Here is a 25,821-nt window from a genome sequence, read left to right as displayed (position 1 = left end):
TGTCCTGCAGCAGCTAGTGAAGAAAGAAACATATTACATCAGTAATGTAAATCTGTTCGCTTTCACTTTAGTCACCTACTCTATGTCGAGACTAATTTTCAAGTGCTCTTGTATATATATTGCACTAATCATGCTAATTAAGCCTAATAAGATGCGTAAAACAGACACTTGTCAACAAGCGGATTACCTTCAATTTAACATTCCATTTACTCAACGTAATAAAAGGCAATTCAGATTGTTCCCTGTTATTTCTACAATTTTGAGGATCCATCAATGTTTGAAAAGCACATACAAAACAAGCTGAATATTTTCATGTAAAATGTAATTTTCCATCACAAGCATATAACTAAAACATCATCATTTGATTGCGCATATGAACAAAATATATCATATGGGATATATTCCCCCGGGTGTGAATATATAAATTTCTTAAAATAAAAAAGACGTTATTTGAGAAAATCAAAACCAATTTCAGTTTATTTAGAAGTTTGATATCATTTGCATATAAATAGCTTGATTTGGAGCTTACATGTGACAGTTTCAGGCACTTCCTATCCGCCGACATTTTTATTGAGATGTTTTATAACAAAATATTTCAATAACACTGCAGATTTAGGTTCTTCCGCTGCACAGGTCGAATCCTGTGTTTGATGATCATTCAATTGATTTTTATATACTATTCCGAACAAATATATTGATAATATCGAGTTTAATTGCTATTCAAATCGTCTGCCGTTAAAAATTTCAGAAGAGTGAATTGTGTTTGGATTTGCTTTGTATGTCGATTGTGGAACTGAATAATGAACACCGATACCAAGTACCAGGTTAGCAGTGGTAAACATAAATCGCACAGTTTGCACAATAAGAATTCTGCATCAAGTACAGCAAAGGTACGAATAAGGTATACATTCTGCACATATTTATAGGGAATCTTGAAGAGCTTAGATGGTTTATTCCATGAAACCTACTTCGTCAAGGCCGATATCAGCAGTAGATAGCGTACTTGTAATTAATCAAATAGTTCTTCATCATCGATAGCTGATTCATCCAATGAAATCTACTTCATCAAGGCCGATATCAGCAGTAGATATCGTGCTTTTAATCAATCAAATAGTTCTTCATCATTGATATCGGCTTAGCTAGCTGATTTATTAAATGAAACATACTTCATCAAGGCCAATTTCAGCATTAGATAAGTTATATATAATCAATCAAATCTAGTTCTTCATCATCGACATCAGCTTAGCTGATTTATCAAATGAAACCTACTTCATCAAGGCCGATATCAGCAGTAGATATCGTGCTTGTAATCAATCAAATAATTCTTCATCATCGACATCAACTTAGCTGATTCATCCAATGAAACCTACTTCATCAAGGCCGATATCAGCAGTAGATATCGTGCTTGTAATCAATCAAATAGTTTTTTTATCATCGCCATCAGCTTGGATGATTTATACAATGAACCTATTTCATCAATGCCGGTATCAGCAGTAGATATTATACTTGTAATCAATCATATCTAGTTCTTCGTCATCGACATCAGCTTAGCTGATTTATCAAATGAACCCTACTTCATCAACACCGATATCAGCAATAGTCGATAACTTACTTATCAGTTTAACAAATTAACAAAAACAAGTAGAGTATCAGCAGTAGATATTCACTCGAAGTCAGTTTGGGTGTCCTTCCTGTAAACTACCAACTTCACAGAGCTATTCTGCTTTTCTTAGGGACGCACCTCTGTGAAGCAATTTCTTTTTTAGACACCTCGGCGAGACAATTTTTTTTAATCGTAAAGTTCTTTATATTCAACAATTTGTTTTTGGATTTGTGAAACGAATTTTGTCCATATTTTACAATTTTTACGTTTTATAGCATCTAAATTTCGTGTGCCATGAAAAACATTATTTTTATGTTAAAATGAGTTCACATCAGGGGCAAAGCCTACGGAAGCATATTAGTGCCAAATGTAAAACAATTATTGCGAATATTCGCAATCGCAATAACAAATCTTTTTTTTTCTGGTACGAGGTAGAGCAAATTTGTGTGTTTATTTTTTGTTTTGTTTTTGCAAATACTAGAAGAATTAAAGAATCCATTTGGATCACGATCGTTTTTGACTGTCGGGTGATTTTTCGATTGAATTTTCAGTAGAAATGATCGATTTTCATTGTTTTTCAATCCAATTGAAAGAAAGAAAATATTCACTATACAAAGTTTGAAATCTCATTTCAAACATGCCATTTGGCAGTACATTAGGTGTTGGTCTGGTAAATTTGGCATTAATTGTCGTGTCCTCTTCTGGTCCGTTCTGTCTTTGGGGCGATGTATTTGGTGTAGTCAATGTCCATGATGCCATTCAGGATCTTATGAAGCAGGAGATTCTGTTTCTTCTGCGAAGTTCTTGAAGTGGCAGTCAGTCTAAAGATTTTTCAGTGCGGTAACAGTTAGGCCTAGGCCTATGTTTTTCCTATAAATACTGGTAACAAATCTAGCTGCATTCTGGACTTCCTCAAGATCAGAACTTATGTTTTTGACGGTGTAAGGATCCCACGCTCCGGGCCCACGCTGCAGATGCGTAGTCTTTACGGCTGGGTGGAGACACACAGGGCCTAATGCAAATTTCAATCAAATTAGGCTTAGGCCTAGCCTACCGCAAAATATCAACATGGAATAAGTCACAAAGGTCATTTATAGGGCCTACTATGTATCCCGGCTATGTATACAAACTTAATAATGCATTTCGCCAAAGCACAGAGCCCTCGGTCTGTTGGGTAGACTTCCAATCTCATATGCGTAGGCCTATGGTCTATGGGCAGATAAAACCGTAAAAATCAGAGCGATAAACGAGAAATAGGTCTACTTACTTTTCGTATCACATCTTCTACATTGTTCAGCCTGTGAATTAACTCCCTTGATCAATATGTTGTTGATAGAGCAACGTTCGACATAATTTTACACCAAAAGATGCTAAAACCCCGGGCCAAAACCCCAAACACGAAACACTTTTTGCTAACAACCGGTTTGTGAAGCACACATTTTGTGAAATGATTTCGACCGCATCACTACGTGTCGTCTGTGAGCAATGTTGACATGAGAATAGAAATACTTTACAAGAAACCAACAAAAATTTAAGTGAAAGGTCCTTTTGCAATTTGTTTCAACAGTTAGCAGTTGTTATAGGTAAGAATGGCTTTTAATTCAGTCCTCATCAACAAATTATTCTAAAGTTTAAATACTCGAGGCACTTTTTTTTCGTGCGTAATAACACTAATATGTGACCGTCCAGCACGAATGAGCCGTAAATTCCCCCTCTGGTCATTTTTGCCTTTTTAGATATTTGCAAAGAACATGTTTCAAGGATTAAAATGACACCTCAATGAACTTCATATGACAATCAGAAGCGAAGTTATGGCTTGTCAAATGTTGTCATGAATCAAAACGCGAAACCGAGAAAAACGCGCTCAAAGTTAAGGAAGTAAAATGACCAATTTTGAAATGAAAAACAGTATATTTCCAAAGCAAACAGTATGTTTCTTACATGCTATTTGCTTTAAATTTTACACAGACACAGTGTAGGTATTATTACAATAATAAAAGAAGGTTGAGACTGATAATATATTGTTTTGCATATTTAATCAGCTGTTAATTCACCACTAATTTTGGATTGATTTTATCAGATGGGCCTCAGAAAATGAAGATTTTTTCATATTTCCGCTTATTTCTTTAAAATAAAACTTTGTAGGTGTATAGAAGAAAGCTTAAGCATTTCAAATCTGCAAAATCTCAATTTCGCCAAAATACGACCTTTGCATGTATTTTCACCTCTAGCTCGAAATGAAGTTTTGGGAATTTACGGCTCATTTGTGCTGTACGGTCACATATAAAGTTTCATTTTGGTGCGACGGCAGATAATGGTATGCGGTAGCAGGTGCAATGCACCTGGCAATCAGCTGATCAATGTTTGCATACCGGGTGTAGGGCTAGGATAAAAGTTAGAGATTTGGCCGGGAGATTTGGTTTAGAATTTTGGGTGAATTAGGCCTATGCTGAATTTATGCAGGAGCTATTTTGCCAATCACGTGATTAAGGGCTACTTGTAAAAGTCAGTAGGCTATCACTTAAAATTTCTAAACTTAAATCACTAATTTTATGAAGTTTTTGAAAAATAAAACAAAACAAAAACATAATCACGGGCATAATCAATGTCACGATTAAATCTGTTAGACCAGTCGAACAAAAAAGTATTAGGCCTAATGTTGATAGGTAAATAAATAATAGGCCCTAATGTTGCTAGTCGATCAATCAATCGATCTATACCAATTAATCAATCAATCGCCAAGGGGGCGAGGGGAACATTTCCAAACAGCTCCAAAGCCTCTAAATCGTCCCGCTGACCCACTACTAAAATGACTTTACCATGTTTACCGGCACGAAAAATTAGCAATGTGTTATTATATAGGCCTAAATGGGTCAAAACGTTAGGACAATATTATGGTCAAGTAATGTCTTATCATCATTCTCCAGCACTGGCTCCGTCTCCTCAGTCTCACAATCATTTGAATTCGTTGTAGGGGCCTATCATGTCACGAAATGAGTTCAAAAATAATAATAAATGAAAATCTATGATTATACTAAACAAAAAATATGTTTATTGACATAGATAATAATAAATCCGAAATCTATTAACTATCTTTTGTTTGTTTTTTCCGACCACCACTTTTGCATGTGCAACTTTCTTCTGTCATTATTTATTTTCTGCATACCTATAGGCCTATATACAAACTAGTTTGGCTGCCGTCCTGAAGCCGTCTGACTATTCCTGAAACAAGCCTTCCTCTTTGCGGTACTCGGATTTTCGCTCTTCCGTCATTTAAAGCTCTTGTAAATATAAACAGCTTTCCACTCTGTTTGTAATATTCTACTTTACATGTTTACAGAGAGCGGAGCCGCCTACATCATGTACATCATCATAGTACATGGCCTGCATCTTGCCATGTGCAATGGTGCTGCAGGAAAATCATATTCCTCCTCCAAATGGAGATGCTTTAGAATTTTACAAAAAAATTTCGTTCTTTTTATTACAAAATTCTTGCAGCAAAGTGTTTTAAACGGGGACTGCTCTATAATCCGACGCTTCTATAATCCGAAGGTTCTTTAGTCCGAAGGTTCGCTAGTCCGAACATGTGTTCATAGCATTCGCTAGTCCGAATTTTAAAAGAGGTTCTCTAGTCCGAAAAAAATTTAAAAGAGGTTCTTTATTCCGACGGTTCTTTATCTCGAAGGTTCTATAGTCCGAATTTTAAAAAAGGTTCCCTAATCCGAATATTAAAAGAGGTTTTTTAATCCGAATTTTAAAAACGGTTCTCTAGTCCGAATATGAAAATAGGCTCTATAGTCCGAATTAAAAAAAAGGGCTCTATAGTCCGAAATTGCAAAAGGGTTCTATAGTCCGAAACAGATACCGTGTTCTTTAGTCCGAATCAGTAAAAAGGCTCTATAGTCCGAATATTTTTATAACATTAACATTTACTGCACCCTCTAGCTAGATAATAGCAGAGTTTATGGTAAACGGGATGACGCTACTTTTTCCCCCCCTCCCCACCCCGTCATCAAAAACAAATCCTGCGTTCGCACCTGATATCCCCAACTTACTGTAAACAACGATCTTAAAAATACGTTATTTGCTCCAAAAATGTTGACATATTTTTACACCATCAGAAACGAAAAGAAAAATAATGAATGGAACGAAAATATAAAGAAACCTGAAGAAGTACAAAAACACACACACACAAAAAAAAAACAAACAGAACAAAAGACGAAGAAAGACACAATGAAAGAAAATAAATGAAAGAACAAATGAAACAACTGAATAAAGACTAAAAGGAAGTCCAAATGAAAGAACAATGAATACAAAGATAATGAACAAAATAATGAACATTAAGAAAGAACAAGGAGAAGAAAGAAAGAATATAATAAAGATAGAACGAAAGAAATTTGAATATAGAACAAACAAAAATGAGAAAGGGATTTTAAGAAAGAACTAATGAAAAAAATATCGAACGAAATCAAGAATGAATAAATAATGATTTGACACTAAAACAAATGATGAAAATAAAATTCGGACTATAGAACCTGTTTACCAATTCGGACTAAAGAACACGGTATCCGTTTCGGACTATAGAACCCTTTTGCAATTTCGGACTATAGAACCTTTTTTTAAATTCGGACTATAGAGCCTAGTTCCATATTCGGACTAAAGAACCGTTTTCAAAATTCGGACTATAGAACCTTCGAAATAAAGAACCATCGGAATAAAGAACCTTCGTAATAAAGAACCGTCGGATTAAAGAACCTTCGGACTAAAGAACCGTCGGAATAAAGAACCGTCGGACTATAGAGCTTCCACCTTTTACACAACTGTAAACTAAAGGCTATTACAGATAATATTCCCCAAAACATTTTGCTCTGTCACATTTGATAATATATACATAAAATGCACGGAAGGATTTGTTTGTTCCTGTGGTCGAGGTTATTCATTATCTCATCATCACTTGTAGTGTTGTTTTAGAATTCCCTATTTGCTATAGTTCATTTAATCATTAGATGTAGCAAATGAATTTAACCCAGATAATTACTGGCCGGTCACTCCTACTGCATTATTAATCATTCCGACACAAAATAATGAGCAGTTCACCACTGACCTTCGAAATAAATCTCGGAAACGTGTACTGGCTATGTCAGTGCCATCATTTAATACCCATATTTTTAATTTCAAGCATTATTTTCATTAGCATCATTTCATCACCAGGGGTAGATCCAGGAGGCATTCCCCTGGATATTATAAGAGAGCTGCAATGCTTTGTATACACAATTTCTGTCCACCCCTCCCTCCCCCAGACTGATCATTAAAAATGATCAACGTTAAGACTGCACAAATCACAGACCACCAAGTTGTTCTATTCAGTAGACTGTGGCCAGTCTTCTTCAGAATATATCTTTTTATATAATACGGTGTTTTACTAGGGTTATTCAAAAAGGTTCTACCTCTGTTATCGCAAGTGCCAGAAAGTCGAAATTACTCATGATTGGCTACAAAATAAACGTTATTTGATAAAAAATCTGATTTTTAGTTGTTGTGATGTGTTGGTTAAAGCTTATACAGAAACGGTCTGAAAAGAAATGCTAATTTTGATTAAAAAGGTAAACCACATCTATGTGGAAATCATTACAGATTTATTTCTGAAAATGATTAAGGGGGTACTACACCCATTGCATTTTTTTGCATTTTGTGAAGAAATGAGAAAAAGAATTGGACAAAGTAGTACGCAAAATGAAGGGGCAAATCTTCTCGTTCTATTGGTGGCATCGGTATCAATGTAGCTTACATGCTTTTACATGTAGAAGCCAAAAGGTGGTACATCGCCGATATTTTAAATTCACTTCATTTTGGAAAGCTTACTATCAACGGATATCGTTAAAATTTTGGATACATGTTGCTAACGCATTAGAGAAATAATTAATAATGTTGATATGTAAAATGGGAATAAGTGGTTCTTGATGACTTCATGAACTTCGTGATTTTCAGTGCTCCACACCTATCAACAAACGAACTGGTTAAAATGCTTCTTTTTATTTTCAATGTTGAGCTATATTGTGTATTTTTAAGTAGCGACATTATTTCACTGAAACCTAATTAAGTCATAGGTAAAAAGTATCCACAACCAAACTACAGTTATGTTGAAAAAAAAAATGCATTTCTCTTCACCTATACCATCAGATTAGGTAGTTTTTCATAAGCTTCATTTTCGTTTTTTTGGTATCAATTTTACCTTTTTTTTTTGTCCAATCCATTTCAACTAGAGAATCTAAATTGTACTCACCATTTACATCCATTCCCAAGAAATGTTATTCTGTCCATCATAGCATTATATATCCAGTAAAAGACAAACTCGACCAAATATCAAAATTGATGCCTCATTATAGCTATGTTGATATATCACATGTTATTTAAAATGGATGCCTAAATTTGACCTCAACCAGGTAACCTATAACCTGACCTATGATGACCTATAGCCTTATAGAAATCTCTTTTCCAAACAACACATGATAGAGGTTATATAGTATTAAATTTGCTATACCATTCATTGTGGAAGAGATATTTTAGCATGCCTAGTTGATCACAGTCTGAAGATGGTATAACAAAAGATATAATTTATTCTATTCAAGTACTACTTGAATAGAATAAATTTTGTTATGAGGCATACATACTGAGTTAATATAATCCCATAGTAACAGGTAAACAAAAAAGTATATAGGGCAAAAATGATATACTAAAATGGTTTAAAAGCACTTTGTAGGTAGAGATATTTTTATAAGTTCAGGACATGAGGTGATGAACATGTTTATGTACTTCATAAATTTGCAAGAAAAAAAAGATGAGGGGTACTGATGAAAATAAGGGTATTACACCCCCTTAAATTGCTTTATTTTTGTGCAAATAATTCAATCAATATCTAATGCTTGCAGGTAGAACAGTTTTACCGGGTATCATGTCTTCTGCACAACAAAACCGATAAATGTTCAGGATAGCTTCATATTGACCATTTTCCATAGGTTGCTGAATTTGATTGGGTGAGCACTTGTTGGTTCAAGTCGTATTAGTCTTATGCACATTTTCTATATTTTGTAAGTATATACAAGGTTATTAAGAAATTGTTCATCTTATTTCCACGTCAAGATGCACCCTTTGCTTAAAATAAGGACATAATTAGTAGTATAATTACGAATTACCATTAAAAATGGTGTTGTCGAAATCGGGCAAATTTCACTATCATTTGTGTGTCTGTACTTTTGATTTCTTCTCATATAAAATATGTTTTATTTTGTTTTGAAGTCCAAAGGCATGTCAGGGAGCTCAAATAGGAACAAAATATTTATCCCGAGTAAGCAGTTGAACAACTGCATCTTAAAAACATTTTTATGGAGATTATTCAAAGCTACAATATGCTTACTAAACTTTTGGCTTCAGTTTTTAACCGTTTCCGACATACAAAATCTGTATTCACTTTAACCAACACATCTTAACAACCAAAAAGCACATTTTAATCAAATGACTTTGTAGCAAAGATTTTATCCTGGCACGTAATATAACAAAAATGTGGTGGTGGAGGTAGAACTTTTTGAATGACCCTCGTATATGTCCAGTTATGCATTATATTCTTCAGTTATTTTTGTAGCCAAAAGGCAGTCTACTCAAAGGCTCTTTTCAAGACCACAAATCTTCAGTAGAACAGAGGCACCTACCAAAAACAACTCTTTTCAGAGCCACAAACCTATCAGTGGACAACATACAGTGACGGCGGAAACATTTTAAAAAGGGGTTGGGGATGAGCATATTTAGCCCCAAATGAAGGGGTTTTGCAAATTTGATGGACCAGTGGGCGCACAAAATTTGATCATATTTGGGTCCTAAGGCTGCAATCACATAGAAGTATACGGTATTCGCTATATGAACTCAGCCTGATCGAATGAGCATATTTCGTATAGCGAATACTTCTATGTGACCGCAGCCTAAACGAGGTGTTTTTGGAACTAAATTGGAAGATGCACAGGACAATTATTTTTTCTTTTATGATTTCAGCTTCCCCTGCAAAAAATAAGGGGGAATGTGCGCCACCCCCAGCTTCCGTCGCTTATGGTGGACAAGGGCCAGTTCACTTGAGCGGCTATTTTCAGAGCCACCACAAGGGCGTACCTACTATAAGTCCAGCGGTTTTGATACAAGCTAAAATGTGTATAACAGTGCCCCATAGGATAGAACATACTTGCGGTTGTGGTTACCACAATTCATTACATATTTGTTCACACCATCATAAACAAAACATATCTCAGGTGTTAAATTTTACTTGGGTAATGAGAAAAATGTGACATTTCTTCAGATACCTATGATAATGAGGCTGATGATCATGGCACACCCTTTAGAAGAAACATCTCTGGTTTTAGACAGCAGAAGCCTACAGTGAGTTGAGGTTAGATCCAGTGTTATTATCCAAGTGTGACAAGATCGACAGCCTCATCCCCATACTTCATCCTATCAAAATGGAGATTTGGGCATCAGAAGAACACTCTCATAATCCCAATGAAAAAAAAGCCTGAAATGTTCCGCTAAATGTTAACAAAATATCCGGGCAAAATATAAGCTGCAATACAATTCCCCCACCTACCTCTAGGAAATTAACTTGCACACAAAAAATTGCTAACAAGTCATCAACACTAAGCAAAAAATTAAGACGACATTGGACACAATAATTAAGGTTCATTGTCAGTAGTTATTGGTTTAATTGGTTTGGTTTGATCTCTTCATTTCTCCTCAGCTTATCAGTTCTCTTGTTCTTTACAACTCATCAAAGATGATTTATCATATGTACTGATAGATCAATTATTCTCATTTGTAATCAAAGGTCACACATCTTCTAGTATTAGTAAGTACTGAAGCGACAATTGACTTTAAATTTGTTGGATAAACCTCACACACAATGCCATAGTTCTCCACTACATACATTATCGTTCAAAGTATACTGAACTTTGAGGACAATATGAGAATAATGATGTACAAATGTTTGAAACACCATTCAGCAACCTGTTTCTGTAGACGTTTTCAGTTTGCTGCGCCAATTCAAAGGTTACTCCTATAATAATTATGTTGGTGTTTTATTATGGTTTTAAGAGTGTCTAACATGGATATAATGATATTGTTTTGTTTTTAAATATGAATTGTAGGTACAATTACATGGCGGGGCTTTAAGATATGTTAAAATGTCTTATTAATGTAATAAGTTATTTTATGATGAACTATCATGATAGCTGTGTATATAGTACATAGTGTGTGCAACATTATCACTTTGTACAAAGTGCAAAAAACTACATAACACCAAAATTTGCCATTATAATTTTAACTTTGGGGAAAAAAGTTTGTGGATAACTTCGAATGTGTGAACCAACTTCTGGAACTACTACTAGATGTGATAAATCTTGAGTTTCTAAACCAATTATCTGATATTTTCCTTGCTTTCTTACATCATTTCAACATTAAAAATTCTGAGATAGAATTTCTGCAAGTCAAAATCTGTCACAAAATGATGAAAACTTCTTTTATTTAAGGTGAAACAACCAAGTTTGTGAAAATAATGTTCAGACATAGCAAATCCTGCATGTATTCTGAATATTACAACTTCGGCAAGTTGTCAAATTTAAACATTTCTCCAAATAACATACAAGACTAGTATAGTTAATCACATCTTAATAATTCCAATGTCAGTGAAATAAGGGACCTTGTGTTGGGTCTATGCTTATAAATTCAATATCTTATCAGATGTAACAATTTAAGTTTACATATTACATATACCAAATACAAGTTATTTCAAACATTTAAATTAAAGCCATAACATTAGTTTGTAACTGATTTGAAGACAAAAAATCTTTTAAAGATATTGATACCAAAACAACAAAGCAAAAACAAAAGACAAGATTCTTCAATTTTAAAGCCATACCATACAATGCAATTGCAAGGAGCGTAGTTTTTTATATCACGTAACTTCCATCACTTATCAGAAGAGCGATTGTCGATATCTGATCGTCGTGCCCTAGCGTCAAAAAGGGCAACTTTGCTAGCCACAGTGGACGCTAGCTAAAAACGCTACCAGTGTTTGATTTAAGAAAACACTATTAGTGTTTGATTACTTGTGATTCTTAAATCGCACGATGCACCTTCTAGTATGATATGTGCATTACATGTTGCATTATTCTGTTGAGTTTTGTCATATTAAATCATGAATATAAATCAACAAAGTTTATGATCTTTTAAATCTATTTAATGCGATAACTTAAAATAAGACTTTAATTGTTGGGCATGGAATGGCATTTGGGTGTATTGGTCTATTATATCAGATTGGCTCTATTCACAACATCTTGAATAACAAATTGAACCTTTTTGAAACTTTTACTTTTTTTTATCTCTTGTACATTTTCAAAATTGCTTTCATTTTATACCATGCCACTTTCATCAATTGGCAATATACAAACTGGGTTGCATTTGGTGCATGTCACTTGGAGCATAAGTATGCACGACCAGCCATACACAAGATAAACTAATTTCTATTCTTTAGAAGCAATTCACTTTCCTTTGAGTAATGCCAAAATTATTATTAAAAAAATAATTCAATAAATAATTAAAAATAATTACCCTATTTTAACAAGAATCACACCATTCATTTGCACCAACCAGATGCATATTTATCAAAATTTTCAACTTGATAAGTTCATGTTCACCCCAGCAGCTGTGACGAAAACCAACTGATCACCTACAACAACTGATAACATCTACTGAAGATGTAAACATACTACATATTCGTACCATCCCTTCTTCCCTGGAAATGCTTCAGGTTTAGTTTTAATACAAAGTTAACTTAATGTTCAGTTTTCATTTGCTTTAACCAAACAAATAAAATCCAAACAAATACTTGTAAATGCAACAACTTTTATTCACCAAAATCAAAATCTAATGGGGATACGAAAATGGTATATTATATGTTTATTTTGAAAGTTGAATGCAATAAGTACCGCACATGTGGTATACTTTGGTTTCAGTAGCGTGCATACTAGGCTTCATTGCAACACTTTAAGGGCCACAAATGGTTGCCACTAAAATAGAGGAGCCCTTCGTTATTGATACAATTGCATTGAAAGGCATATAATAAAGCGTGAAGCAATGAAATTTAGTAATGAAACACTTGTTACAATGAGATACTGGAATCGTATGACTAATAGTAAGAACTTGGTGGTTTCATATATATTTTACAATGTACAGTTTTATTTCTTGTTTCATAATGAATTACCTAGTGTGGATACTGTGAAACACTATGTTAAATAACTGCCTTATTTTTGGTGGATTAGCTAGAACATCTTCAAACTAGGATTCCTTTTGACATGACGTGAACCATTTAAGGCTATATATTTTTTAACTGTATAAATATTATACATATGAAGAGGCCCAAGCTTTTTTACTGGAAGATGTAATATATTACTTCTAATTTAGGGTAATTCATTGAGTCATTGCAAACACTATCCCATGTCATTTCAAAATCACTAAATGTTTAACAGATTTTTTTCCCTTTTAAATATTTGTATGTAGACAGCAAGCTATCTGCATAGTTCAAATGATGCAAAGATTAATTTACATTTTTGTTTGGTTGAAAGACAATTACCTCTGAATGATTTTCAAGTAATATATTACGTCTTCTGCCAAATTACTTGTTTGTTATACATACAAACTTCATACAGAATAATGAAACATTTTGATAACAGATTACACACCCTACACACTGTACATTGGGAACATAGCACAGTATTTTATTTTTTCAAAATTAAGTTAACCCAGCACACAACCACAACCATCACTCAAAATCTGCTTAACCAACCTCATCTTTATGTCATCTCATTTGGTAAATAAAAAAATAACATAGAATAATCAAACTTTTTTGTGAACACTTTCTCTGTTCATAACTCATTCTGTAATTTGCATAAAGATGAGGTGGTTTGGTGTATTTTCAAAGTGGTTAATACTGTACATGCATATTACAAGGGTGGATAAACCCTTATTGCATAGAAAATAGATACAATATACAGACACTGGTGTGAGATGGACCAAATGCAGCAAGGAAACTGACCCAACATGTTAAAGGCCCGTATATAGAATCCCAATGTTTTTCCAGGCACTGTTCCGCTGTTACATACGCTGCAATTTCGGTTCTCCGCACCAATTTTCAGTTCTCGGCTCTGATTTTCTGCTAAGTGATTAGCTTTTCTCACTTCTTGATGTGTTCTCTGGCAGCAGAAACTTGTAATCGGAGCTAGAGATAAAGACATTAGTTGGAATCTGCCAATCAAACTCGGAAACGGGTTGTTTAAGATTTGCCTTGGATGATTAAAATTTCTGAATGCAGCGGATCAAATCCTGCCACATGGATAGTTATGCACTTTAAAACATGTAAACCATCTCATAAGTTAGAGCTTAGTAATAGGAAACTTTCTTCCCTTTAAACAACATGTCAATAATGCCTGTAGATAATTTGCTGACTTTGTTGGCCATTTTCTGTCATTCCTTTTCTCTGATGAAGGCATCAGATGAACCAACTTTCCTATTACACTCTACTACCATTCGCAGGCTGTGGAGAGTTGGTTATCAGATGCCAACTAGTTTCTTTATCTCTGACTTTTACTATAACTGCTGCATTTGTCGCAGCGGAAAAAGGCCGGAAGACGCCTGACTACATACTGACCTTAATAGTCAGTTTCATATCATACACCCACTGCAAGAAATGCTTGATATGATGATACTCCAAAGAGAGAAGAGTACAATATTTTTCCTTCCTTCCTTCTTATTAGATATCAGTAGTTTGATTTTTAGTGTTATTACAAAATGAACATCACACAGGTATGTAGCAAATTTCACATGGAACACACCAATGCAAATGAGGTCAAAATAATAACTTTTAAGTACACACACTTTTTATACTTCTGCAAAATTGTAACTGTGCTGATATGGAGAAACTTTGCCCTGGTTCCCCTGGGCTGCTTATTAGAACTTGAAAAATCTATTGAAAATTTCAGATTTGGAAATGCTGGAAGATACTTCATGAATACATATATTGATTCCACTACAAGTGTATTTTAGGTATTAAATGGTATAGAGTAAGTTTACGTAGAAAATGACAGCTAGCTGCTTTTTTTTTTTCATATATCAAGAACAATTTAATGACCACACACTTTCTTCTTATTGAGGTAAAAATTGATAAAGCTATTTATTTGCTTATTTTGAGGTTTTACTTGAATTAAAGAAGATCATGGTACAATATTTTGTAGATAAACGTATGTTCTTATATGCAGGCGTAAAAAGAGTTCAACCTTCTTCTATGACATTCAAAACTTAATTTCCAGAAAATATTTGCGAGACAACTTGTCTGCTTTTCACCTGATAAATATTCATGCGATGCTGCAATATGCCACAATGGATTTCAGCATGTCACAACATCGAATTACTGATGAATAGACAAATTTTGCCTCAAATAATTCCTGGAAACTTGAGCGGTAAAAGCCACGGAAGTGTGCACTCTACCAGTTTATTGCAAAAGTTGGCATCAACTGTAACATCATCTGCATAGAACCGTCTGAAAATTGAAGCATGCAATTTGAAGGACAGATCATGTTAAAAGCCCAGGGGAACTTCTTGTTTGCTACATGTATTTAGATTTTTGATGGTGTGGCACGGTAACTCAATGAGTGAATTGGCACCAGGTCCAATTGCTCTGAAATGCTTGCACATGCACACACACATATCAGCATCTTGGAGTTATGACAAAAATTCACTACCATACATGTATCTGTGACAAAAACCAATTGTATGATATCGGTATCTAGAAACGGCTATATATTACAGCAAACAGAGATCATGACTATTTTTTAGGATTTTTTTTCCAAATTCAATTTGACAAATATGGATATATATATACTCTGATCTTGCTGCACTGTATGAATATCCCAACTAATTGAACCTGTAATGTTCACCTTTTTGTTCACATAATGATTTACTTTGATGGTGAGGAGTTCACCGAGTAGAGATGAGACGATTATATATTCACACAATTTTGTATATATGCCAATGGAATTGGATAATACACAAGTGCTTTATATAAATAAGCTGCTTAACAAGTACTTGAACCTAAAAAACATGGACATGTACTTTTTTAATTCATTAGTTCTATATTTTCATTAAAATGGGCTTAAATCAATCCCAACAAAATGGTTTACACTTAAAAGCACAGTGTTTAGGAGGCACTTATTAGTTAATGCATACATTTAGTAGTAAACACCATGGGCTCTTTGCTACTTTCAAAACTGGGGGATTTCAAGGCATTATTGGCACACATACCTGGGCCAAAAACTTGTCACAATAGTGAATCGGTGCTTTTTTTGCATTTGTTTGTATGCTTCTAGTCCATGGTGAATACACCAAATCAGAAGCTGCATTCAAAGAGTTGCTATGCTTACAATTTGTGATCAGAATCAAAATAAACCCCACAATAACACTGTGTGTTAATAACATTGGTAATAATAATAATAGTAATAATAATAACATCATCATCATCATTATAAGAAAAAATATCAGGCACGCAGTTTTATCATACTTAATATGGTATAAATACACTGACAAATTTGTAAATTACAATCAACATATTCTGTTGCATTAATAGCATATCACCATTCTCTAATAAGCCCACAATATACAAGACAAATGGGTAAATACATAATATTGGTCGTAACTATAATACAAATTGGTTACAAGATGGTATACAGTTTATAATAATTCAATGCCCATGGCTAGTTAACCAATGAAATCAGTAACTGTTGCTTTCTTTTGCTATGGTATGATGCTCATGCAGCAATGAGTGTATTTACTACTTTGGAACTAAATTGTTTGGCTGACTAACAACTTCAAAAAATATTTGGAGTACATTATGAGAGCAGAAGAACTGTCTAGCTATGTATAACTATTGCATATTAATACGAACCATGTTGCTTATTGCTGCTGAAGTTGAATTTCTTCATAGATTGAATCTTACATGACAATGTGATGTAGTAATGATTGGCTACTTTCTTACATTACATAGTACAGCATATAATACAAGGTGGTGCCAAATCATGACAAAAGTACAAAGTTTTCTCTCCATGTGGACACCTGTTGAAATAATTTATGTCACCAACTAGTCAACCTTGGATGAATCCTTAGGTAACAGACTTGGAATGTGTTAATACAGTTGAAATCCATACACCCCTATGGAAGACATGACCTTAATCTTCCACATGAGTGTAGATTTCAAATGGAGTTATCCATTCAGATTGAAAGTCACACTGTGTGTGGAAGATTAAGGTCATGTCTTCGATAGAGGCTGTATGGATTGCAACTGGATAGCCTAATGTCTGTCTGGATAGCTACACTATATAGAAAACACTGCCACTCTCATTTCCAGTGCTTAGTGTAAAAATATGTCTAGAGAACTTTTTTTCAGTTTTTTTTTTAATATTAGTATTTCACCTCAAAGCATCAGTAAATTGGCGTTGGTATTATAATTTGTATATTAGTATGTGGAGGTTATCTAAGCTCTGCTGACATGAGAGGACTGCTAGCAAGATTTCAAATAGTTATATCAAAGGAACAAATGCTATTCTCGCTTGACATGGATATTCTCTGATATCCAAATATCAGAAAACACTGCAGAGCTTTAGTGACAATTCCTTATCATACACACATTTGCTTCATATAGTTGACTAGTTCCAAGGTTGACTACATGTGCAATATTTTATGTTGACCAATCCAACCAGTGCCACAGCAAGATAGTAAACAATGTCTTATGCCATGGGGTGCTGACTTGTAAAGTAGTCAAGTTCAAGGTAAGTTTCATGCAACTGTTGATAGATAGTGAAGAGAACCTGAAAGATTGGATACAGTATATGTATTCTATAGATATTAATAAAGAAGTTTTGCACACTGTCATCTACAAAAATTGTCCATTGTTTAGGAGTTCATAATATAATCGGCAGACCTCATTCAGACATTCCTGAACAATCATTAACTAAAAAATATTTTCCCTACTTTTTTTGCTATCCTGCGATCGTTACAATAAGCACCCGGGCATTAACATGTTTATGACCGGCGCTCGACCAAGCACACACGCCATTGCATTGCGCTTATATATGAACATTTAACAGGGTACCTATGTATACTTTTATATTGATAGGCGTTTTGCATCATAATGCACAACAGAGTTTCAAAAGGACCTTTCACCGATCAGTTACTACATCACAATCACCTGCCTTAAATATCTGAAACCATCTCAATTTTGAAACCATCCGAGGGTAATTACAATGTTTCCACTATGTGTGTTGCAGAACTGAAGAATGTCTGTTAAACTTGGGGGAAAATACAAAATAATATTATATATATATATATACTATTTACAATTTTGGCATTTAGTGAATAGCATCCTCTACATATATAATTCCTACAGATTCAGTTTCCATTTTGGCATTGGTTTGCCAGGGCTATTTCTTTACAAATTGAGCTTTTTTCAGTATGATCTAGCAGACAGTTACGACCATTTATGGGTAATTTACTTACATTACAGCAATACAACAGTACTAACAATAATAATATAATAATAAAGCAGTGGTTTCATTTTGCATGTGAAATTTAACATGAATACATTGTAAACAACATCATGGCTGACATGTCGAATGAAAAAATTGATGGGAATTTCCCATATTGAGGTATGATAAAAATTACATTGCACTTCAGAAAAAAATAAAGCCATGACAAACTTGTTTCAAAGCATTAAATGCCTTGATAATCACCAGCGATGCTACAATGGCAGGCATTCTGAGGTATATAAGTAACAATGAAGTTTTGTCAGTATCGTGATCAAAACCACATTCCTTGTTAACTATTTAGAACGCCATGAATAGCCGACTTGCACACCATGATTACTTTGGAGCACAAAACATTACATTGCTACTACATGTAGAAGGTAATATTTGGGAGGATAGATTCATGTTAAATTTCACACCTATCAACCTAAAGAAAACACAGGTGTAAGGAATACAAGTATTCATCTGGGTATGCTTCTTTGACATGTAAATACACAAAACCATCATCCACCTGTATTTTCCCACTCCTTCCACTTCTCAAGGCATATATAGATTTTGTTACACCTCGAATTTGGTCGTGACGTGGGGGTATATTGTGCTGGTAGCCGTATAGAATTGAGTCCGCTGACCTAATCCTGCCGAGCATATACACACTCGTAATAAGGCATTTTGTTGGCATACTTGTGGCACAACCACACCGACGCCACTAACAAACACAGGGTAAACAAAGTACAGATTAGCAGAAATCTGCCATGCTCACTGCATTGTATTATTATGCTGTCACTGTAGAACACAAAGCTTTTACAAAAGTTGGTGGGCTAATCATGGTTACTACAGCAACGGCACTCAAAATAACCGAAAAAAGTGGAATGCTTAACGAACTTTGGACAAGTTCTAGTATAATCAAAACCCTCATTCTGAAGAAATCATTTACAGCTTTTTTTTTCAACTTTCTCCAAACAAGAGGCAAAATAACAATAATGTAAACTTTACCAAATAAAGAATAAACAACAAAATTGATATAAGAATAATGCATTTCATCTTTCACTCTGAAGAAAGCACGCAATTTTATCTACAAGTTTTTCTCAATACAAAGCAATGCTATTATACAGGTACTGTGGATACATATAATTATCATTTATCGAGTTGCAGAACTTTCATCTACTTGTTGGTATCTCCATTTCCAGTTTGGCCGAATCCAGGCTGCCCCTGCGATTTTGCAGTACCATTTGGATTCACATTGAGGTCTGCTTTCATCTTATTTATCTTCAGCTCATTCAATGTGATCTTCTTTCCATCTTGTCTTATAACTTGAGGAGTTGCGGCGCTTAGGTCTGCTAACCGGTGGAAATCATCGGTAAAGACACCTTTTTTTGGCCCTGCTCCTCCTGCTGCCATTGCCTGATCATCTTGCCTTGTGTCTACATATGGAGCTGGAGCTGCAAACGTTTCTGCTGTTCTGGAATCTGTTGGTGCAGAAACAGGGGCTACATTTGGGAGATTACTAGCTACTTGAACAGTTTGTCTATTCTCTGTTGATGATAAAGCAGTGTTCACAGGATTGGTTTGTGCTACATTAGTCGTTGTAATCATTTGACTTGAACTGGTACTGTGCTGTAAGGACACCCCTATGTCAGAGGCTGGGATTGATGTTGGTGGGATGGGTTGCTGTACACTAGTCTGCACCTGTTGCAAAGGAACATTGTCAGGAGTATGCATAACAGGAGCATTTTGCTGGTCAAACGCACCAGGAAACTGCTGCTCCATAGACGGATAACTGTTGCTTCGATGTATCAGTCCAGTCATTCCAGCAGCCAGTACAGAGCCAGGTAAACTACTTGTGAGGCTCGTATGAGAACTACTTCCCATTGGAGCAGCAGTATAATTACTTTGTGTAGGCATTGATGCTACTAGTTCAGAGCCAGGTAAACCACTTGTGACATTCGTATGAGAAGGCATCGATGTTGGTGCTAGTAATGAAGCATCTAATGCATGGCCGATGCCATACCCAGGAGGAATTTGCATCCTGCTGCCATACATTAACTGCATGGGATTCGGCCCACTTGCTACAGATACCATTCCAGCAGGAAGTGTTGGAGGGCTTCCTCTTCCCATGTGAGGCATCGACGGTCCTTGACCATACTGATGGGGGAATCCACTATACGGAATCATTGAAGAAAACATTGCTGCCGGGTCATGAGGATGCGGAGCCATCATATAACCAGCAGGAGCCATGGGAATGTAGCTGTAGCCATAGCCACCATAGCCAATAAAGGGAGGACTCTGTATAGGTGCTTGGATCCGCTTAGATTTCATATGCTCTATGATTTCTTCACGGTGACGGGCTTCCATTGTTTTTCTTTCTTCTTGGTGTCTGTACACAAAATAATGAATGAAAAAGTGTGAAGTCATTTCAACATATATCATATTGTGAGGACATTCATTATTTCACTCCTATGGGACAGTAATAAGTTAACACTAAGCAATCAAAAAATATAATTATTAAAAAATGTTTTCAGATAACTGAAATTGTTTTGCTAGGTTTGGTACAATTGTCTTACCTTTGCAGGATCTCATGTAGCTCTTTATCTTCACTATCTGGACTTAAGCTAAATTGGCTAGCATTTACTACAGCTTGAGCAGCCTACAAAAACAAGCAATAATATGGATAATTTAATATTACTGAAATTAAAATTCATAAATAAAGGCTTTTACAGGAAACCTCACATGTTTTCAAAGATAACAATTAATCACCTGCACACTTTGTATGAACAGGAAACTGAAGGCATCTATACTAGAGCACCAGCAGTTTGTAAAATGAGCTTTAATATTCATGAATAAGCAGAAAATTTGCACATCATTTTGCCCTAGCATAGGCCTACTACTATACATAGAATGTTCATTGGTTATTGTGCTAAGGTGGTCGAGTGAATTGATTCTATTTGCTAGTGTGCAAATGAGCTCATGAATTCCTGAATATGCAGAGAACTTGACACAAAACTATACAGCACCAGAGATTGTCATGCTCTATCACCACCATCATTGATCATTTACTATAAATAATTTTAGAGAAGTCTTTCAAAATTATCATGAAGTACTTCCTATAAAATGAACCGACTCCTGATGTTTAAAGATAACTGCAACTTATTTCAAACTTACCACAGATCCAGGCGAGTTGGACCTATCAGGTGGTGTCACTTGGGATGTAGGTATTCCTGTCATCATCTGCTGTAGCTGCTGTTGCTGTTGCTGCTGTGGATACCTGCCGGTGGGATAACCCATTGTATCAGTCGTCACAACCTGGTTTGGTGGAACTGTATCCGCAATTGTACTGTCTGGTGTTCCTCTTCCACTGCTCACAGAACTCACCAAACTGCTCTTTCTCTCCACATGTGTTCGTGTTGGGGTGCCCTCCCTTGGAGAGGGCTCAGAGTCAAAAACAACATTGCCTTCCACTTGTATGGGAGGGGTTGATGAGAGTGATGGCCTTTTTGGTTCAACTTGCTGTGCTGCTGCTGCAGCAGCAGCAGCTGCTTGCTGTTTGCTTGCTGCATTTTCAGCATTTACTCGGTCTACAGCTGCAGCCAAATCCTCTTTTACAGACACTTGTGATACTTTGAAACGTCCCTGTTTCACAGTCTGTGGTTTAGGGACAGCATGAGTTGGACTTGCTCCTGGGGATGTCTTATCATGATCGATATTCTGCGCTGTCTGCGTAACCAGGCTAGTCACCACTTCCTTCACTTCGGGGCTGGGTTGCCCATCTGATGAGCGAGCAGTGGGAGGCAAAACATCTGGGTCTGTAGGGGTCACCTGGAATCGTCCTTTTACAGTGACTGGCTTGGCAGTGTCTGATACTGTGGAAGTTACATTTGCATTTAATTCATTGGAAGACTTTCTCGTTACATCAGGATGCACTCTCGGTACATCTGAATGTGCTCTTGGTCTCTTGTCATCAATAACCAGCGATTCATCTGATATAGTCCACTCAACACGTGCACCCTCATTGCTTGAATCTGTGTCAATGGGATCCTCCTCCACCACTCTCTCCACCTGGAATCTTCCCGCACCAGATTTCAATACTTCACCATCAGATTTCCTCCTATCTAGATACAATTCAGCTGCATTCACATCAAGACTGGGGGCACTAGCGCTAACACTTATAGGAACTGCATGGGGGTCCATTTGATGATCCAGCATGCCTGGTTGAGAAAGTTGACGTTGAGGGCCAGGCATTTGGCCTGTGGGAGGGATTACTTGGGAAGGGTTTCCAGATGTCTGTTGTGATATGCTTGTTGCTGCATCCGACACTGTATTTGATTGAGTTGCTGGAATCGCCTCAGAGGTTGCTGTTGGATGAGGGGTATGTACTGGTGTTGGTGGCTGGGATTGACCTCGGTGCAATTTACTAAGCTGATAACGTAAATTCTCTATGGTGCTCCCTTTTTTGGATGAAGACTGCTGTGAAGCACTCACTGTTGTAGCAGTATGACCATTTTGCCCAGCTACTGGCTGCTGTGACATAGTGGTCACTGGTTGACCCACCATACTTGGTGTAACAGGTTGAGAAAGGGCTGGTGTTGTAGCCTGGCTTGGAGCTGGTGTACCAGGCTGACTCAAGAGGTTGCCCCCTGGCTGTACTAGATTTTGTGGTGGTTGAGGATGTGCAAATTGGGTCTGTGCACCTCCCTGGACCCATACAGTATTCTGATCAGATAAAGCTGGAGCACTTGTGGCATGTGGGAAGTTATTGACAGGTTGTACAAATCCTTGTGGCACTCCTCCTTGGTTTGGATATATAGGTTGAGGAGCAATGACATTGCCGTTACCATTAACATTTCCTTGTGGTTGCTGCTGTAACTGTGGTGGTTGCTGGGGTTGTTGTTGAATTACTTCTCCGCCATTTGTTGGTGATATAATAGGCCTTGTTGCAGGAAGTGGTTCAGATTGTTGCCTTGGTCTTAAGATCTGTTCCACACTATCATCCTTTACTGTGTGCACATTTTCCGGTGGACTACCAGACCTGTTCACTACTTCCTTTCTGGGAGAACCCGGAGCGGTGGCATTACTAGTATCAACCGGAGTAGCGGACGTGCCAAATGCTGCTTCAGGTACTCGGCTTCCAGAGATCTAAGGTAACAAGGAAAAAGAAATAGAATTTCATCTTGTTAGATTTGAGCAAAATAACACCTATGAGTTTTCTGGGACGTTTGTTTAATCGGCAAAAAAGTGCACCATGACAACTTTGAACAGCTGCATGCTGCATAATTTGGATAAATAAAGCCAAGACAATGGAAGTTGATTATATGGTTCCCATCAGCACAATTTTTCTTTTTTGCTAAATCTTTCATTATTTTGTTGAAAATTTATTTTAAGAAACATCTGTATTTTTATCTGTTCAAAATACCAATCATATCTTCTGATGATTTGGGCAACATTTCAGATCAATGGAGGCAAGGTATATGATTAATAATGACATTTTTTGTGTGACCTCCTTATGCTTGCCATACTCCAAGATGTTGCTATATTTTTAAGTGTTTCAAATTTTTTAAATAACAATCACATGTTTAAACTGTCGCAAAATACTTTCAAAACATGTTTTATGCTTGATTCAGGTGTGATCACTGAAAAAGTCCATCACTAAATGTATCAAAATAATGATTGGTGGGCAATAATGAATAAAAAAGCCTAAGTGACCGTATCAATTTTCTAAAATCCTTGACGGGGGGAACCATATAATTAATAAATTAAAACAGGAACATAAAGGGTCAATCATTAAGTATCTGATATACATGACCATGAACCGCATTCACAAAGCAGTTTGTTTGAGCCTGGCTGGATTCCCGGTGGATAGGGTCTCTCCTTATTTATTGTCGGGTGTTAACCTCCAATGACAAACAGCTGCATTATTTGGCTGCATCAAGGAACACTCATGTTTAGTAAGTATCTAACTTAGATAACTGATTTGGGTACATAGTTCTTAGAATGCCTGTAGAATAATATGGGCTACTTAATAAATAAAATGCAAGAATAAGGAAGCTGTTAATGTTGGAAATCACATTATTACCTGAGGAGGGCTCTGATCATCTGAGCTCTGTGTAGCAGATGTATCCCCAGATGGAGGCCCTGAAAGGGTCTCTGGTACTGTTTGTGGACTAGGAGCCTGCAGGGCTTCACCACTAGCGGCTGTTACTGCTGCTGCTGTTTCTTCTGGATAAGTTTGAACTGGTGGAGGGGATTCATCTTTCTTGCCTCTTCCCACGTTTTCTGCAGCTGCTCAAGGAATACATTGGCACTATTCTGAGAGATGAGGTTACTTTCAGTCTGCAATTGGAAAAATGTATGACAAATTATTTCTTAATACTTGTTGACTACCTGCTATAAAACAATCTTGGTCATTAATCATAATTTCATCCCCAATTTTAGCGGTGCCTTTAAGCTACCTACTTGTAATCCAGTTTCCAGCTACAACATAATCAAAATGGTAACCACACATCCTCCAGGGAGACAAAGTAATCCATTCATTCTGAGTCACAGACTTAACATGAATTAATGTTATTTTGAAAAGAGTTCCCTCTCCATTTTCTAACAAGTGTTATCTTGCAACATTCATTCATGTTACAATTGTGAATCTTTTTCCATTATCACCATGTCATATTCAAGCATGTCTTATTTTTTGAGGTGTTTAATTGTTGATGTCAAAGGGGGTTACTATAAAACAAATCATACACTAATCTTGAAAGACAATTCCATATAAGGGAATACACTACATGTTTAGTCATGCTGTACTATCAAGTTTTAAATCTGAAACATTCAACATGAAAATGTGGTGTAACCGAAAACAGTTGCCAATGTGATAAACGAGTACTTAACCCCCATTCTGTTTAGTCATCTCTGGGCTAGCTAACATACAACATGAATGTTCTATGTTAATGCTGCTATGCCAGTATGACAGAGACATGTGAAAGCAAAGCTAGCCAGTCTGGGTCAATTTATCATAGCTGTCAATTGTCATTAACAATTCCCCACAGGGTTTCCACTTTCCATATACAAGACTACGACTCATTTTGAAACATTCGTGCTTCATTCCCACATATCATTTGTCACCTCTTCTTGAGATGTTGTCAATGTACAGTAGACAGACATTCTATGTTTGTTCTGGTCTTTATGTCATAATGTGGGCAACGGAACTTACTGAACAGATGGCTGCAAATTTTTGTTTCCTTGAGATGAATTGCTCTAATTAGGAATACATTTTCCTATACTACTATACAAATAGAAGTACTGCATATCGCTCAGTAATCGCGCTGTCTCTGTCTAATGCAATGCTGAAGGCATGCTACTAGTTTATCGCATAAAGAGAGAAAATATTGGTTTGTGATTGCCATAGGTGGATAACAAAGTTCCACTTAAACTTCCAGGATTTGAACTATTTCACCCAAACTCCACCTATTTCCTTTTTAATTCCCATGCCAAATGTAACACTTTCCTGTATTATATTGCTGACACATATACACACATGGTCTAAATATTATCAAAACTACTTTGACCAATGTA

General features: G+C 36.0%; 1 protein-coding gene across 1 annotated transcript in view; it reads right to left on the bottom strand.

Moving 5' to 3' along the window:
* Nucleotides 1–19,347: 19,347 nt before the first annotated feature.
* The window catches only part of LOC140148648 (uncharacterized), a 95,908-nt gene continuing 89,434 nt past the window's right edge, over nt 19,348–25,821 (bottom strand). Inside the window, 5 exon segments of the mRNA XM_072170680.1 lie at nt 19,348–20,638; nt 20,826–20,908; nt 21,424–23,394; nt 24,332–24,478; nt 24,481–24,588. Coding sequence (XP_072026781.1) covers nt 19,426–20,638; nt 20,826–20,908; nt 21,424–23,394; nt 24,332–24,478; nt 24,481–24,588 — 3,522 coding nt within the window. The 3' untranslated portion in view covers nt 19,348–19,425.

This window comes from Amphiura filiformis, chromosome 3, assembly GCF_039555335.1.
Source record: "Amphiura filiformis chromosome 3, Afil_fr2py, whole genome shotgun sequence".
NCBI lineage: Eukaryota > Metazoa > Echinodermata > Ophiuroidea > Amphilepidida > Amphiuridae > Amphiura > Amphiura filiformis.
This window is presented reverse-complemented; position numbering and strand designations above follow the sequence as displayed.